At 47.6% G+C, this 17,171-nt stretch overlaps 1 protein-coding gene across 23 annotated transcripts in view; it reads left to right on the top strand.

Annotated features, from left to right (window-relative positions):
• The window catches only part of RASAL2 (RAS protein activator like 2), a 169,299-nt gene extending 156,408 nt beyond the window's left edge, over window positions 1-12,891 (top strand). For 13 of the 23 annotated variants that reach the window (XM_050306524.1, XM_050306519.1, XM_050306525.1 and 10 more), the window contains 6 exons: window positions 881-1,015; window positions 2,394-2,596; window positions 3,051-3,138; window positions 5,152-5,182; window positions 7,075-7,627; window positions 7,966-12,891. In XM_050306524.1, coding sequence (XP_050162481.1) covers window positions 881-1,015; window positions 2,394-2,596; window positions 3,051-3,138; window positions 5,152-5,182; window positions 7,075-7,205 — 588 coding nt within the window. In that variant the 3' untranslated portion in view covers window positions 7,206-7,627; window positions 7,966-12,891. Of the gene's footprint in view, window positions 1-880; window positions 1,016-2,393; window positions 2,597-3,050; window positions 3,139-5,151; window positions 5,183-7,074; window positions 7,628-7,772; window positions 7,797-7,965 lie in introns of all 23 variants that reach the window. The other 10 variants (XM_050306520.1, XM_050306521.1, XM_050306515.1 and 7 more) reach the window with 7 other exon arrangements.
• Window positions 12,892-17,171: the final 4,280 nt, after the last annotated feature.

Raw genomic sequence — 17,171 nt, 5'->3', positions numbered from 1 at the left:
GGGAGAACATTGTGCTTTGGTTTAACAGGAGGCCAGGCAGGGAGCTGAAGAGCTGCCTGGGCACAAAAAGAAGCTGCAGTTGCAGGGGGGAGTTGGTCTTTTGCATTTCTCAAAAACTTAAGACAGAGTTGCTCTTTCAGGGTAATTATGCTAATTCCTGTGCTTATAAACTCGTCTTTGTCCATGAAAATTGCTTGGAATTTGCAGCAAGCCATGTTTTCCCCAGCCAGGCGCAGAGTTTCTTGTTGTTTTTTTTTTCTTGGCACCCTTTTTGGATTCCCCTAAAGAGGAGAGAGAGCCTCCAAAGAGGTTGGACAGTTCTCCCAGTCAGCACTGCTGGCCCTGGTTGGACACAGATGCTACAAATGGACCATCCAAATCTGGCAGGCACTGCTATGACATTGTCACACCTCTCTGCCATGTTCCAGTCCTGCTGTGCTGTCCCAGAGCCAAGCTGTGCAGTCCCATGTTCCACTTTAGTCTGTCCAAACCTGGCCGAGGAAGCTGCTCCCAAGTTTAGCTCCTCAGCACTCCAGGGAAACCAACCTGTCCTACCTGTGAGCAAAGCTTTGTCACTCTGTTTTCTCTGGGGGAGACGTGGCAGGGTGAGAAAGCCTTATTGACATTGTGGCAAAGGGGAGAACAGGTTTGGGAAGCAGGAACTTAGAGAGAAAGAAAAATATCTCAAGTGCATTGGTTTTAGAGGGGTTCAGGTAGTTGCTGCACATCAAAGTCAAGGGTGTATCCCTGCAGGAGAGGTTTTGGGGATCCTTGGAGACTGAGAGAGTCATGGGCGTCTTTCTCCTCCAAGTAAAGGGAATTTTAGAGCTGGTTTGTGTGTCGTTTCACTGAGGGATGCTCACAGGTGTCTCTGCCCCAGGTGCAGTCACCTGTGGACTCTGCCACGTTGTCACCAGTGGAAAGGACAGCGGCCTGGGTGTTCAACAACGGGCAGTATGAGGAGGCCAAGAAGGACACAGCACAGAGCCTGGACGATCTCAAGCACGCTGAGAAGGTAGATTTTATTCTGTGTGCAGCCAGCTCAGGGGTACCAGTGACTCCTGTGCCCCCACAGCCGAGCTCGGACGGGCTTTCAGGCCGTGCTGTCGCGGTGTCGCGTGTTCACACACGGGTTGTATTGGCAGAGCTCCTGCTGGACGTGCTGCCACACATTCCTGTAGTACAGCATCCCATAGCACAGATTACAGGCTGCAGCATGTCAGATGGGAGCAAACTGACAGAGCTGAGCTTGTACATCACAGCCTGGTATCTGGCACCCAGTGCATCGTGAGTCACGCTGCCCGAGTGTATTACATCCTGCTCAAGTCATTAGTTTTTATTATTTTCTATTTATGCACTACAACTACAACATTCTGCCATTCTTCTCTGCTTGCAAAACGTTTTAGTGATCATTAACTCCATAAAAAAAAAAAAATCAGGATTGTTAACCTGACAGAGGAAAGCTTGGGATGTGCTCAGTGACTGTGCAGGGCTCGGTAAATGCAGCTCAGCCTTCATCAGGAGCTGCAGTCAAATATTGTCTTGGGCTTTCCCTGAGGCAAATGCCTGTCACCCAGGTAGTGCAATGTTTCTGGGCTGCATGGAAATCTTCATGATCTGTTTTTTTAAAGTATATGTGTTTTCAGAAGTAGATCCCATTTTTCCAAATACAGTTACATCCATATGCTGCTGTGGGGATGGAGCTGTGTAAGAGTTTTGGTATTTTGAGAAGACAGGGAGTGAGGAGAAGAACATTCAGTGGACAAAGAAGCCAGAACGTAAGATTGTTAAGAAAGGTGAATGAACCCAAAACAAAGAAATATGTTGAGATCCATGGCACTAAGTGATTATCCACAGAGACAAGAAGCAGAAGGGCAAAACAGCAACCAAGTAACGTGACAGGCTCTGATCTGCAGTGATTGGTTTGCTCTGACTTGACCTGAGGTTTCATGCCCTGGTTAGGTCCTGAAGAGAGAATTATTTGTGTCCTGCGTGGGTCTGGTTTGGAGGTTTGGGCACCCCAGGCCAGTTGAGCAGTTGAGCACCATTAGCAGCATCTGTGTGGGAACTGCTCAGATCTGGAGTAACAGGAGATGTTACCACTCAGAGCCATGTCAGAGCCCCCTGACTGCTTGAACTGTGCTGCAGAGTGACACCCTACAGCGTGGGAGCAGCTTGATGCCCAGTGGGAGCCTCCGTGCTCCTTCTCTCTGGTTGCCCCCAGGTTTGCTTGTCACTTCCTTTACTTCAATCAACTTATTTCTCATTCAAAAAAAAAACAAACCAACGTCCTCTTAAGAGCAGCAGAGCACTGCGATGATCTGATCTCCTTTTTTTTCCTTTGCATCTGATTCGTAAAGTAACACAATATAAACCTCCTTCCCCCCCTGCAGTACGAGCAGGAGATAGCGAAGCTGAAGGAGCGCCTGCACGTGTCCAGCCGCCGGCTCGAGGAGTACGAGCGGCGGCTCCTGGTGCAGGAGCAGCAGATGCAGAAGCTGCTGCTGGAGTACAAGTCTAGGCTGGAAGACAGCGAGGAGAGACTGCGCAGGCAGCAGGAGGAGAAGGACAGCCAGATGAAAAGCATCATCAGCAGGTGAGGCTTTGGAAAGTTCGGGCGTGGGCAGGACAAGCGGCTCCCCTGTGCCATGTGTTCTCTCCATCGTGTCCTAGAGGTGAAGAAACGGGGATGCAGGTGGGGAAGCTTGCCTGAGATTGTCAGAACAGCAAAGGAAAATGTTTAGGAATTTTTATCCCTGGTCTCTGTTGTACTTATTGCAGATCTTTTTTCCTTTGTTTGGAATCCGTTCGTGAGATCAGTTTGTCAGAGCGGTTGCATTTTTTTTGGCAGTGTCCATTCTAAGAATAACAAGGTTGGGCAATTGGGAGTGTCAGATGGAGAGATAAACTTTCCTGTGAGCAACAGAATTCTTCCCTGCTTCCTTTGTCAGAGCCAGGACAAGCACAGAAGTCAAACCAACAGGCCAGAGTACCTGAAACACTCGGGAATAGTATTAAACTGTCCTAATTTGTCCCTCTCTGCTCATCAGACTCATGGCTGTTGAAGAGGAGCTGAAGAAGGACCACGCAGAGATGCAAGCTGTCATTGATGCAAAGCAGAAAATCATCGATGCACAGGTAGGTAAGGAGCTTGGGATCTCCAAGAACCCGTGTGTAGAACCCCTTATTCTCCCTCTCTCCTGCCCCAGCATTGTTCCCTATCTCCCAAGCCGGGTCGGCCCATGGTGTCCCTTACTGCCTTCTGGGAGAGAATTGGGGTGGTTTAATTCGTACAGACCTGCCTGACCTGGGCTTTGAGGCAGCCTGGCAGCAAATCCCAGGACCGATCACGTCTCCAAAACCTTTACTGCTTTGTGAGGTCCCAAGGGAGTAAAGGAACAGCAGTGCACTGTGGAGATGTTGTTCCAGTGCAGGCCTGGGACCTCTGGGAAAGCTGTGCCTCACCCCAGCATAGTTCAGCTGCCATGTGCATGCATCTCAGCTGTGCCAGCTCCAAGCATGGCTTTGGACAGTGGAGTCAAGGAAAGAGAATGCTGCAGTGGAGCATTGCTGTGGGAATGTCACGTGTGGCATTTCACCCCAGTTGGCCATCCCTGGTAGTCCTGGGGAAATGCCCATTTTCCACAAACCTGCAGTGCCTGCCTTGGCCACCCCAGGGCAGCTGTGGGGAGGGAATCCAGCAGGCAGTGCATGTGGGTGTATCCTATGGGGTCATTCCAGCTTTTCCTCTGTGTCTGTGCTGATCCCACAACAGAACCTGGGACTGGTTTGTATCTGCCTGCCTTGTTACATTTGTGGTATTTGCATTTGGAGGGTCTCTTTCCTGCTTCTGGGCTTTTCAGGAGTTCCAGCTGGAAACTTTCCTTAATAATTTTTTCAGGAATAACCCAAGTTATGTCAGAAAGTTGCTTCCCTACACAAAGAGTGATGATGGGGGAGCCTCTATTGGTTAAAGATGGCACTGGGGTATTAGAAATGTTTGAATTCACATGGAACTGGAGAAAAATATAAAGCAGCAAAAACCTGTGTTTTTAAAAGCCTGGTAACACATATTTATAGCAGGTTTTGGTTGTTTTTTTTTTTTTTTAAAGATGTGAATGTGCTGGGCAGTTTTTTTGGAGATAGGCACAGTCAGGGCATCTCATGTTCCACATCATGGAATGGCAGCTGATCCGGACAGCAGCCTGGGTTCCAAAGGGGGTGACACACTTTTCATCTGCCTCAAGAAGGTGGAAGAGGCACTGAGCAAACATGAAAAGTGTGTTTTGGAGGGGAGGACTTGAGAGATTGTGACTGAGTAGGAAACTTGCCCTTCCCATTGTTACCTGTCCGTGCCAGGGGGCTCCCAGCCTCGGTGTTGGTTATGGATAGCAAGGCAGAGCGTGGACCAGTCTGATCCCAGTGTCACCAGCTATCAGAGGGGCCACTGCTGACTTGTGAGACCTTCAAACCCTCAGGGCTGGGGGTGATCCTCCATCACACTTCATAAAACGATGCAGCATTTATGACCTGCGTGGGGAATTGCGAAAAAAATGGGAGCAAAACAGCAGCAGTAATGATTCCTCTTTTAATTTGACTCTGTTTTTCTTGGACAAGCAAGGTGATCAGCAAACCTTAACTGCTTCACTGTCATGGGCATGCCAGGCCATGGGGGAAGTGTAGTTGTCATTGCCCTTCCTTGGGTACCTGAGCAGAGGAGAAGACTGGTGAAAAATTCAGAACAGACTCACCAGAGGAGCCCAGGTGCTTGCTGGGTTCTGTAGCAATCCCTTGAAGTTGTGCTTGGAAGATTTTATTTAGTCTGTGATTCCTTCAGTGGCTAGAAGAGGAAAGGGTTTTTTTAATGTGAAATTCTTGGAGTTGGAACCCAGCCCATCCCACCTGGCTGAAGAGTTCAAGGCTGCCAGGAGCAGCACTGACCCGGGATTTTGTGCTGACTGGCACTGGCAGAGGGCACGAGCTGCTCTCCTGACCCTGAGCAGCACCTCGGGTGGGTCCAGAGCCTGGCTCTGGGTCTCTGACCAAGCAGGGGATTGGTCTGACTAAAGTCTCTCCTGGGAGCAGCGGAGCTGCAAAGAATACTGGCCCAGTTGCTATTGCAAGTGACATCTCCGCTGTGTTAAATTACAGGTCATAAATGGGGATGAGATAATTCCAACAGGCAAGTAAACCCACTCAGTTCTCTAGCTGAGCAGTCCCCAGTCCTGGCCCAGCGCACTGCCCTCCTACCCATTCCAGCTCCTCCCGCTCCCTGTGCCCGATCCAAGCGTGTTACAGATGTGCCTGGTAGGTCTAATTTTCCTTTCAGTGAGAAGATGCCTCTACTCAGCAAGCTCAGATGGATTTTCCAAGTGTAGCTTTCCAGCTCTTTTACAGAGTGGCTCAGTGAGAGCTCATCAGGGCCAGAAAACAAACCAGCCTTTTATTCTGAACCCCCAGGAAAGACTCTGCAGAAATTTTTCAGAAAAATTTTCAGAGAGAGAAAATTTTCATTTTAAATTACATATTCCAGGTGAAATTTAGGAGTAGGAGCTTTGCCTTGCTGAGGAGCACATTCCTGCTGAGGCAGTTGTGTTCTGCAGGGTTCATTTCAGCACAGGAGAGGAAAGGCCTGGAACTCCCCTGCTCTGTGTTCTCCCTGCTCCCATCAACTGGATCAGGAGGAGGGCTCGAACAGGCCTCTGTGCCTTGTGCTTCCTCTTCTGTTTATTTACACAGAGCTTGGTCTCTTCAGGGCTGTAACAGAAGCAGGACCTAAATCCTGCCTTGTTTTTGCCCCTGAGCACTTAACCCTGTGGGGGAGCCCGCTGAGAAAAGCAAACACTGCTGATTAGTGCTGTAGCACACACTGATGTGCTGGGATCTGAATCCCAAGGGCCTGTGGTAGCTCGTGGGTCTCCTGTGTGCTGTGTCTGAACTTCCTTAATGTTTGTACCTTCCCTGCATCGTTTTTTCCCTCCATTTTGTTTCTCAGTGGGCTGGACTGGGAAGAGTTCCTGCACACAGCTTGTTTCAGTCGAGTAAATTAGACATTTTCCCTTTTCAAAGAACAAAAGCCAATCAAGTTGGTAGCACGGAGAGCACAGTTACCTCTCTGCTGACTTCTAGTGCTGCTTTCTGTGGCTGCACTGTCATTATTATTTTTTTAGGGAAGATGAAAATTGTCATTTCTGATTGTGCCGCCAACTCCCTGGCTTGTCCCTCCGGTGCTGTATCCCACTGCAGATACCCCACTGCCAGCAGGCTGGGACTGGGGATGGCTTATATAAATTTAGGCCCCATCCTGGAGCTGTCTGCTGAAAGTTGAGGCTGGCACCTTCTGTGCAAGGAGAATCTAACCAGGCACGCGGATTCGTGGAGCCCGGGAGCCCCCTGAGCTGGAATGGGTCTAGGAGCCGCGTGTTCCGTGTTTGTTCTTTGTGTTTTGTCGATGGCATCTCCCTCCACCCACACTGCCCTGTCCCCCTCGCCTCCAATACCCCCTGAGCGTTAGCTTTTGGCTGCTGCTTCTCTGTGTTGCTGTTGCACCGTCACCGCAGGCTGCCGTTATCCGCTTTTTTTTTTTTATTGTTATTGTTATTTATTTATTTCAAGCATCCCATGAGTTTACTCTGAGCACACTCCATCCAAAATACGGAGACGATGGCTGGTAGACACCACTTGTGTTCTCTGCCAGACGAAAGCCCCCCCCCACTTTTGTTTTCTGCCGCCTGTTTCTGTTTTTCTGACACGGTTTTAAGAGCAATATTTAAATTGGCTATCGTTGTCATTAACACCGACACCCCCCACGCCCTCCGGCTCCCCTGTGGCCAAGTCCTGCTGGCTGGGTGGGGTTGGGTGATCCCACGGCTGGATCAATTCACCGATGTCAGCGGGACTCGCTGTGCCTTCCACCACGCCAGGAGGGCCGGAGCGGAGCCCGTGGCACCCCCGGAAAACAGAAAGAGGCAGGCAGCCCATCTCACCGGGGAATGTTGGCCCAGCCACCTCTGCCTGGAAGCAGCTCCCGCCGAGGCCGCGGGGAGGCTCTGACGCTGTGGGGTTCTGTTGCAGGAGAAGCGGATCGAGTTCCTGGACTCGGCCAACACGCGGCTGATGAGCGCCCTGACGCAGGTGAAGGAGCGCTACACCATGCACGTCCGCAATGGGAACCCCCCCAAGCTCTCCATCACGGAGAATGGTGAATTCAAGAACAGCAGCTTCTGACCCTGCTCCGCGGAACAGCCGACACGGAGCAGACTCAAGATCCTCGCTGCTGTTGTTGTTGTACATAGTTCTGTACTTTAAGAAAGTTATTGTTTAAAAAGGTTGGAAAGTTATTGTTTAAAAAGGTTGGAAAGTTATTGCTTTTTAAAAAGGTTGGAAAGTTATTGGTTTTTAAAAAGGTTGGAAAGTTATTTTTAAAAATGTTATAAAGTTATTGTTTAAAAACATTGGAAAGTTATTGTTTAACAACGTTGGAAAGTTATTGGTTTTTAAAAAGGTTGGAAAGTTATTGGTCTTTAAAAACATTGGAAAGTTATTGTTTAAAAACGTTATAAAGTTATTGTTTAAAAACGTTGGAAAGTTATTGTTTAAAAACATTGGAAAGTTATTGTTTAAAAACGTTTGGAAAGTTATTGTTTAAAAAGTTTGAAAAGTTATTGTTTAAAAAGTTTGAAAAGTTATTGTTTAAAAACATTGGAAAGTTATTGTTTAAAAATGTTGGAAAGTTATTGTTTCAAAAGTTTGGAAAGTTATTGTTTAAAAAGTTTGGAAAGTTATTGTTTAAAAACGTTGGAAAGTTATTGTTTAAAAAGTTTGGAAAAGTTATTGTTTAAAAAGTTTGAAAAGTTATTGTTTAAAAATGTTGGAAAGTTATTGTTTAAAAAGTTTGGAAAGTTATTGTTTCAAAAGTTTGGAAAGTTATTGTTTAAAAATGTTGGAAAGTTATTGTTTAAAAAGGTTGGAAAGTTATTGTTTAAAAAGTTTGGAAAGTTACTGTTTAAAAACGTTGGAAAGTTATTGTTTAAAAAGGTTAGAAAGTTATTGTTTAAAAACGTTGGAAAGTTATTGTTTAAAAAGGTTGGAAAGTTATTGTTTAAAAACTGTTCTGTTTGCAAAGCAAAAAAAAGAAAAAAAAATTTTGTTCTAAAGTTATTCTAAAGTTGTTTTAAGGTTGTATTTAAAGAAGTTGTATTTAAGATTGTTTTAAGGATAGTATTGTACATTTAATAAAGTATTGTACATTTTTTCAGTTTAATAAAGTTGAAAAACTGAGTCTGAAGGGTGGGCTTTGATTCCCCACTCAGGGCCAGGAGAACCAGGCTCCTGAGAACAAGTCCTCCTGGATCACTGTGTAAATAGAGGGAGCTCTTGGGTCGTGTACAGAAAATGCCAATGTAAAATACCGAAAGGAGGTGAATACTGTAAATTTTTTTAATTATTGCTATTTTTATTATTATTATTGTTGTTGTTGTTGTTGTTATTATTATTATGGTTTTCTCTTGTTGAAAGCACTGCAGTCGTGGGAGAAGGAAGAGGGGAGTGTGTGTGTGTGTGTGTTGTGAGAGGTGAGCAGTGGTACCTGAGGCAGCATCTGGCTGATGGGAGGACATGAGTGGAATGAAATGGATTCCATAGGAAAACCCATCGGCTGGGTTTGTTCCCCTCCTCCCCAGCTGGTCTTTAACTGAACTCGGACTCGATAGCAAACATTTTAGCAAGAAAACTGACTCTTGCTGTGTCCTGTACCTGCTTTCAAGAGGACTCCAGAAAAAAAATACTATTTCTGACGATTTTGACAAGGTACAAAGTGGGAGCAGCAACCTGGTTTCCTTGCATTTGCACAGTCAGGCTTCCCGTCAGACAGAGGGAATCTGCAGGATTTCCTAGTAGGATTCTTTCTTTTTTTTTTTTACTGATGCAGTTTTATATTTTCTGTTTGGAGAATTTACAGACCTGTAAATAATTTTTTAACAATTTATAGCCAGTCCCAGCTGTAGTCACTGTGCAGCAGCACCCTGAATTCCCTCTCTGCGCTCCATCCGGAACAACCAGGTTAATGCTCTCAGGAAAGGGCTAATCCAAGGGTGCTCGTGCCCAGCACAGGAGATTCCATATGCAAAATTCCCTTTTTCTAGAGGATTTCTGTATTTCAACACTCACTCATTTTCACTATTTCAGCCACTTGCTTAGCCAGCCTAGTTGCAATTAAAGGTGTGAAGAGATCTTCGGTTTCCACTGAAATTTTCCTTTCTCTGGATACTTTAAAGGGATGATTTTTTTTTTTTTTTTTGAGTTCTGTAGACACCAGTTTTTCTTGAGGAGTTTTGACTAAGCTTTTGTCTCCAATTCCTTCCAGTTGCATTTCATAGAAGCGTGCTTACAGGCTGTGTGTGAATGGGATATCATTCCAAAGTGACCTTCTCCTGGGAGATAATGACATTCACAGCCTGTAACAGATGAACAGTAAATGGCTTTGTATTGTCAATTCTCGTGATTTCATCAAATGCCACAATATTTAATCTGAAGGTTTGGGGTTTTTTTAAAAAAAGCCCCAGATTCTGGAGTCATGTAACAGCACGTGAATCTTCACTTCCAGTTTTTGCTGTGCATTTCTAGCCCCTCAAACTCACAGCAAATAAACTTATTGCAGCAGCGATTGAAATCTTGAATTACAGAAGTATACTGATAATGAGTGTGATTAACCATTCACACCATGTTGTGGAAATTGGAAAAAGTTTACTTGAATTGGAGACAAAAGCTCGAGGGGTGTGGGATGTGTCACGAAAAACGCAGGAGTTTCTAAGCCGGTTTCTTGCATGTGAATTATTGGCAATACTAAGACCCAAATTTGGTTGTCAGGTTTGCTTGGGTTTTTTTTGGAAATGAATGAATCTCTGTGTGAATGCAGCTGGTGGGTGCAGTGTGTAACTGCTGTGCCTGACGCTTGTGTCACGATACTTGAGTTACCATTATCACCCCGGGGCGTTCCGTGACTGACTGTGCATCCGTGCAGAGACCCCGTGTCCTGCGCTGTAGGATGGGTGTGGATCAATAATAGCAAGGCCTTCTGGAGCTCATTAGTCTGCAGCCAGTTGGGATTGGTGTTTAGTGCTGTGTTCTTTGAGATCAAAGCTGTTCTGGTTGCTGGGTTGTGACTTGGTGCTGAAGGCTGAGGAGCAGCCCTGGCCTGCCTGGGGTCAGCACGGACACACCTGGGCTTGTGCTCTGCATTTGCTCAGCAGTGATTACTCTTCCATTCTTTCCAAACTGTCTTCCAGCTCTAGGTCCGTGCTGACCTCTGATATTTTCTTCCTCAAACTGTGCCTTTAAGTTCCTCCTTCCTTCCTTCTCCCTTCATGTGTCGCAGCCGTAGAAGCCTCTCGAGTCTGTGTTAACCTGTCGTGTGAGTGGCTCTTTGACACGAAACCTTTGCAACCCCCTCTTTGTGGAGTATTTCTGTGGGACCTGCATCTCCCCACAGCTCTGTGCTGGAATTTCACAGCTGCAGCACTGGAAATGTGTTCCCAAAAGTAGCCTTTTGGGATGGGCATGTGCATTGCTGACTCGTTGCAGTGTGTGGATAGGGGGCTGTGCTGTGCCTGAGGTGTGAGGACGCTGATCTGCATTGGCAGAGCAAGGCAGAAGCAGATGTGTCATTCTTGGAGTGTTAGTCTGGCATTTACTGGGGAAATGCCTTTTGCTGGAGCTCCCCAGCACCCTGGTGCTGGCAGAGGGGCTGGCTGAGTTGTGTGGTTTGATGCTGAAGGCTCTGAGGTGTCCACTTTGGTTTCTGCAGTGAAATGCAATGGGGGCAGAATTTCAGCCCGGATTTTTAGAGGGGAGATGATCCCTGCCCCAGGATCAGTTTGTTTTGGTGAGGCCTGATCATCTGCTTCGGTAGTGCATCGCTCTAACAATGTCCCTTCTGTGTGTTTCTCAAGTTTGTAGGGAAAAGTAGTGACTCTAAAAGAGTCTGACCCATCAGTATCATCCTCACAGCTCGTTGCTGGGCTGATGGTTTCTCTCCTGTTCCAGTTTCTCCCCTGAGGTGCAAAGTGTTCTCCAGGTCCAGCCACTGAGGAGCTGCTGCCTGCTGACCCCAGAGGGGGTGAGGGTTGCAGACTCAGTGCCTCAAGACTAGAATTGATCAGCTGCAGCACAAAACACTCTGCTCCTGGCAGCTGTCTCTCCTAATTTGTTACCGAGCAGCTTCCCAGAGAAATTTTCAGCTGCCTCAAGCTGACAATATGTGAAAATGCCAGTTCCTATTTTGTCCAGACTGATAAAAACTCAAGTGGCACTAAACCACGTGTCTGCTCAGGAGCAGGAGCCCTGCCCGGGCCTGCACACGTTTGGGGTCAGACTCGTAGCCAGTGGGTTCTGCAGCAGCGAGGGAGGGAACAGTGATGTGTGAGATGGGGAGCATGACAGACACCGAGTTTGGCGTTGTAATCTGAGCAGAGGCACTGGGCTGTGTCTAATGCTGTGCAAGGAACTGCTGCTCTCGGTTGGGAACAGATGAAAGAGGGCAGGAAAAGTGGAATAGCCTGCAGGAGGAAGGAATACTCGTGTATTCCTCAGACTGAACAGGAAAGTCACCCCATCCTGGCGTCTCTGTCAGTGCTGGCTGTGTTAATATCTTTCCAGGAGGATTCTTCCCAAACCTCGAAGCCATCCAGGCTTCTGAGTGCTCAGGGAAGCCGAGCAGCCTCTTGTGTGTGGCCTCTTGGCACGCTGTGTGTGGTGTCTGCAGAGTGTGTGAGAGGTGGCCAGAGTGACATGGGATAGGCACTGAGAGCACAGCTTAGAGGCAGCATCCTGTAAATCCCTGTTCTTTGCAACTCTAGGAATTCAAACCTTTTTTTTTTCTAAGGGAGATAGAGTTCACATCCAGGAATGACCAGCTGTTTTTTCCCTGCTGTATCAGAAATGGGCAGCTATGCATAAAAGCACAGATTTGTACAGCTACACATTTTGCCACGTCCCTCTCCAGTGGCATAACTCAATCAGGGGATCTACAGGGGCCTGGAAAGGGATGTGTGTATTTTCTAGTTAGAGAATATGAGGTGCATTCACTAACAAATTCTTTATCCATCTAATAAATCCTCCGAGAAATGGGGTTTATTTTATGTTCATGCAATTGCTTTGGGTTGGCTTAGGTTGTTTTTATTTCCCGTGATACCTTAATTTCATGTTTTAATGCTTGCTTAAGTCCACCAGCTTTTGGCTTGAAGTCCATCAGTTGTCCAACCATGCCCGTGGGATGTGTCAGCAATACTTACCTAGTGTGTGTGTGAATTCTGCTTGTGTTCTGCACAAATGTCTGTGTTGTTCCTGGAAAACAATTCCTGTCCGGGTTGGACCACGAAATGTGTTTCCATCAGTGATTGGCTTGGTCAGCCACAAGTCATGCAGCTGAGTCTGCCAGAGGAAAAAGGGTTAAATTTAGGCCAATGATTTTAGGTGTTCCCTTCTCCACAGTAAGTTAACTCCCAGGAGAGTGAGTATGTCCTTACAGATCATACCTGCCAGGAATCCTACCTGTAAAAATAAGACTTTCTGTCTCAAGGGCCTTAATAAGAGTGTTACTACACAGAACTGTTTTACAGTGATAGCTCTAAATAATTTATTTTTTATTTCAACAAAGTACACCTTAAAAAGGAAACTTGTTTTTCAAGCTGTATTTTTATGCTCATAGCACTGGACTGTTTGGTCTCTGAGATCCATTTCTGCATTTCATTGCCTGGGTTTGTTCTAAAGAAGATTTATTTTTGTTCTGTGAATAATTTTTGAAGGTTCTTGTAATATGTACAGATACAGATACATTTGAGGACTTTTATTGATATTCCTACAAAGAGTACAAATAAACTTTAACTTTAAACAGTTTGGACTCTGTACATTTATGCTGATTTAAAATTCTGCTCTTCCTGCACTCGGTTTGTGCTTGTGTTTAAGTGCAGAGGGTGGAGGGGAAGGAACTCTGACAGAGTAATGTAATGTTTGGGACAGAGCAGCTCCCACCTGGAGCTGCCTGAGCAATCCAAGGGGTCTGGGACCAAGTGGAGCACTGGGATTAATTCCTGCCTCCTGTGTCTGTGGTCGTGGGATGTGCTGGGCTGTCCAGCACAGGTCCTGGGGCAGCATCCTGAGTTCTGCCTCCCTGTGCCTGAGACCTCAGTGCTTCCCGAAGCTGGGAAGTATCTGGCATTGTGGAGTGAGAGAGCGACAAGCTGTGGACACACGGGGAATTGCTCTCAGCTTCTTTCCGCCGAGGGGGTGTTTTTGTCTAAGGGATGAAAAGAGAGTTCCCTTGTATTAATTAACGTGTTTGTTCCTCTCACGCCAGCCCAGCGAGCGTGATCAGCCCAGTTTTCCTGTTCAGTCCATTCCCACATTACAGGTTCTCACCCAGCAGCCCAAAACTGCAAAGTGGGAGGCACAAACAGGATGAGGGATGTTATTCACAGGTTCACATAAAACACTGGATTCTAAGCAATTTACATTTATTCTTCATACGTGTATGAAGTCTTGTAAATAATGAGTGGGAAACCCTTCCAGGGTGACCTCACTGAGTGTGAAATCTGGACTCAAGGGCATGTTTTGCAAAAGGTCTCTTTATTTTCATCTCACACGAACAACGTTCTTCTTTCCGTAGCTTTGGAGCCCGCGGGATGCACACGGCAAACAGAACCAACAGGAGAGGGGTGGGAAGGAGGAAACAGGTGAAGGGTGTGCTGAGTGAAGCAGAGGGGGGGAAGGTGAGGGTAGAGCAGGAGCACTGCACAAATGCCAGTGAGGATGGCACTGGGATGACACAGTTAAAACTGGGGGAAGTCTGGGCTTTTCTGTCCCACACTTGGGTGTTCTGTCCTGCGGTGGGTGTTGAATTCCACTTTACTCCACTGTGTAAAACTGTGAATATGCAAACTCTTCTCCCATTTCCAGCCATTCTGGACAGAGCACACAGGGCTCTGGAACCTGTCCTTGTCACTGTCGCAGTTCACTTGGGAAATTCCTTGGGAGAAGATCCCCTCCAAGAGTCCTCCTGCCCAAAGGATGCAAGTGTAAAATCTTGAATGATTTCTGGGGTGCAAGAATTTGTGCTGCTGCTTCAAGTTAAGCAACAGCTGCTGCTTTTATAAATTAAATAGCAGATGGAATAGCAATTTGCTTACACTGAGATATGAGTGTCATGAGAAGGGAGCCCTTGGTCTTGCTAGAACACATCTCACATTGCTGCCCTTCACCTTTCCCCTGGTCCCACAGATAAAATATCCTCATGTGTCCAGAAGATGTATTGAATTCCTGCTTTCTGCTGTGAGAGGTAGATCAGATATCCTGGGTGTAGGCATGAAACCTGGCTACCTGTGGGCCCTTCCTGCAGCCAGGATGAATTCCGTGTCCTGCCTCAGCTCCATCCTGCTGATGCGACTGGAAACGCGAGTTCCATGGACCTGAACCCCCTTTTCAGTAGCAGAGCAAGCTTGGCTGAGAGAGAGAGGAAATCATTCCCAGCATTGCAGACCCTGTGGTGGCTGCCAGGAGCAGGGCACTGGGGATGGATGTTCCCAGCACCTTCCAGGTTTTCCCAGCTACAGTGTGACCCAAAGGGCTGCTGTGTTACAGCTGGGGAGAGGGGGATCATGAGGGACAAATACCCAGCGCTGACCCCAGGAGTGAGGGATGATACAGTGATGACCGAGTTTAACACAGTGAAACGTGATCTGCACAGAGATGAGTGACATTGAGTGACATTTCTCCCCCCTCCCCTTTTCTCTGCTGTCCAGGCTTCTATTGGCAGCAGGATGCAGACAGTGGGAGCAGTTCCTGCTCTGCTTGGCAAGGAGCAAGTCCTGTGTGCAGGGAGGGAGAAGGAGTTAAGCTGAGCTCAGGATGCAGCCATTCACCCCTTTCCTGCTGCCTCGCTCCCTTTGCTCCCCTCACCTGAGTCAGACAACATGACCACACCTGGAGCTCAGCTGATGGATTATTCCTGCCCTGGCCTGGCCCTGGGCTGTGACACCCTGCACGTTCCCCAGCTGTGCAGAACATCCCCCTGCAGAGCCAGCAGCATCTCCGTAGGGAGCAGCTGTCCTTACCAGGACACTGACCAGGAATGTCCAGTGGCAAAGGGCTTTCTGAGGGCCCTGAGAAGCTGCCAGGTGGATTTCAGTCCTTACCAGTCAGATAATTTGTTTGGCCCTCTGGATACCTAAAATGTGTGTCCCCTTTTCCCTGGACCTCAGGTGTGGATCCGTAGCCTGTGTTTCCCTGTTCAAAGCTTTGCTCTCCAGTACCATGTGTGCATCAGATCCCTCAGCACCTTCCAAGGACTCTTTCCAGGACTCTGGACCTCCCCAGTGGGAAGGCAGTGAAAGGGGAGGGCTGACTTCTCTTTTCCTCAGTACCAGCAGGCACTACAAAACTTGGGTTTATATTGTTGGAGGGTTTTTAGGATCAGGAACGGCTGAAGAACTTGGACCCATGGTCAAGACTCATAATTGGGATTAAGTGGAGCAACCCCTTTCAGATTTTTCTCCATCACTGGGAAACTGGCAGCTCCCTGCCATGCCAGGATCTGTGCTCTGCTGGGGAGCATTTAGGAAGTCATTGCTACAACAACCAATAAGGCTAAAAAAGCAGATAAAATACTTAGCATCTCCTGTGGGGTTGACTGAAGGGCAGAGAGATTGCTGCTCCCTCAGTCACATTTTTTTCGTGGGTTTTGGTTTTTGTTGGTTTCTTGAGGGGTTTTTTTCTTGGAAGAAATACTCTCCCTGTGGGCAGATTCCAGATTGTGGCTTTGGAAAAAAACAGGGAGCTTAAAACGGAAAGTCCATCTGCCCCAACTGCTGACTTGACAACTGTGCTGCTGGAAGGAGCTCGTGCCCAAAGGGAAGGATGGGGAGGCCTAAGGAGGCCGTGTCCTCAGTCCTGCTCCCAGTTCCCCACTCAGGGCTGCTCTGCTCGTCTCTCCCCCTGTGCTGGGGGGTTCACAGAAGCTGGAGGGGTTTTCCTGAGGGGCCAGATGGGGTTTTTTGCTCCCACCTGGATGCAGAGCATTCCCTGTCCTGGTCAGGGCAGAGGCTCAGTTATCCCAGAGATCAGAAACCCTCGGTAAAAGGCACCATTTACTGCTAATGGTGCTGATGGTGGCTTTTCAAATGCCATTCAAAACTACTAAACCCACCTCCTTAGCCCTGGATGCAGGTTGCAGCCATTCCTCAGGGAGGTTGGATGGCAGCACCCCAGACCTGTCTGTCACAGGGGTTTGTGCTGTGTCACCCACTCTGGAGGGCAGCAGAGCTGCTGCTCTGCCCTCAGCCCAGAGCAGGAAGGGCTGCAATGCTGTGGGTCAGGAGTGAGCTGCTTTGGCAGATTTGTCCCCTTGGGAAGGAGCTTGGTCTTGGGTCAAGAATACCCAGACATCTGATTTCAGATGGATTTAAGTGCCTTTAGGATCCAAGTATTTGGCTGGTTCTGGAGATTAAGACTTGGGCAGGTATTTCCCTCCTGGTTTGGCTCTGTGCAGCTTTCCTGGACTCTCACCTTTCCCTGCAGTCTGCCCAGGTGCAGGACTCTGCTGGTGCAGATTTATTCTCTCTCACTGGGACAGACCTGGTGTATATGCCATGCCCATGCTCCCCAACAATAGACATACTTCCAGACTGGGTAAATAAATGTTATCCTGGCCCCTTCCTGACCCTTAACAGCAAAAGCAGCTTTTGCTCCAGATACTTTCGTGCAGTAAAGGGGGTTTTATTGTCCCTCAGTCTTCAGGGCACCAGCACGTCAGTACTTGGGCTGCTGACCCCATGGGCACAAAGCAGGACGCAATTAAACAGTTTGGAAATTTTATATTATCAGTGACATTTTTATACCTTCCAGTACAGCATTTGCAGCTGACTGATCAAAGGTCTGTCCTTATAAAGAGCCTGTCCTGGTGGGCTCATCACAAAGGTCTTGTACCAGCTGATAGAGAATGTGGAGGAGCCCAGCAACGTGGAATCTGCTTCGCTTACAACTGGCCCCAGCCCAGCGTGTGACCACCTGTCTGCCTTCCCCTGGGGAGAGGAGAAAATGTGGTGAGTCAGGAGTTTGGGCATTATTCTTTCAATCTACCTGTAGTTCCTCCATGTGGGGATTGGCGTTTTCATTGTCAG

This window comes from Myiozetetes cayanensis, unplaced genomic scaffold (genome assembly GCF_022539395.1).
Source record: "Myiozetetes cayanensis isolate MyiCay16 unplaced genomic scaffold, myiCay2020 scf12, whole genome shotgun sequence".
NCBI lineage: Eukaryota > Metazoa > Chordata > Aves > Passeriformes > Tyrannidae > Myiozetetes > Myiozetetes cayanensis.
Note: the sequence above shows the minus strand (reverse complement) of the source record. Positions and strands in the feature narration are given on the sequence as shown.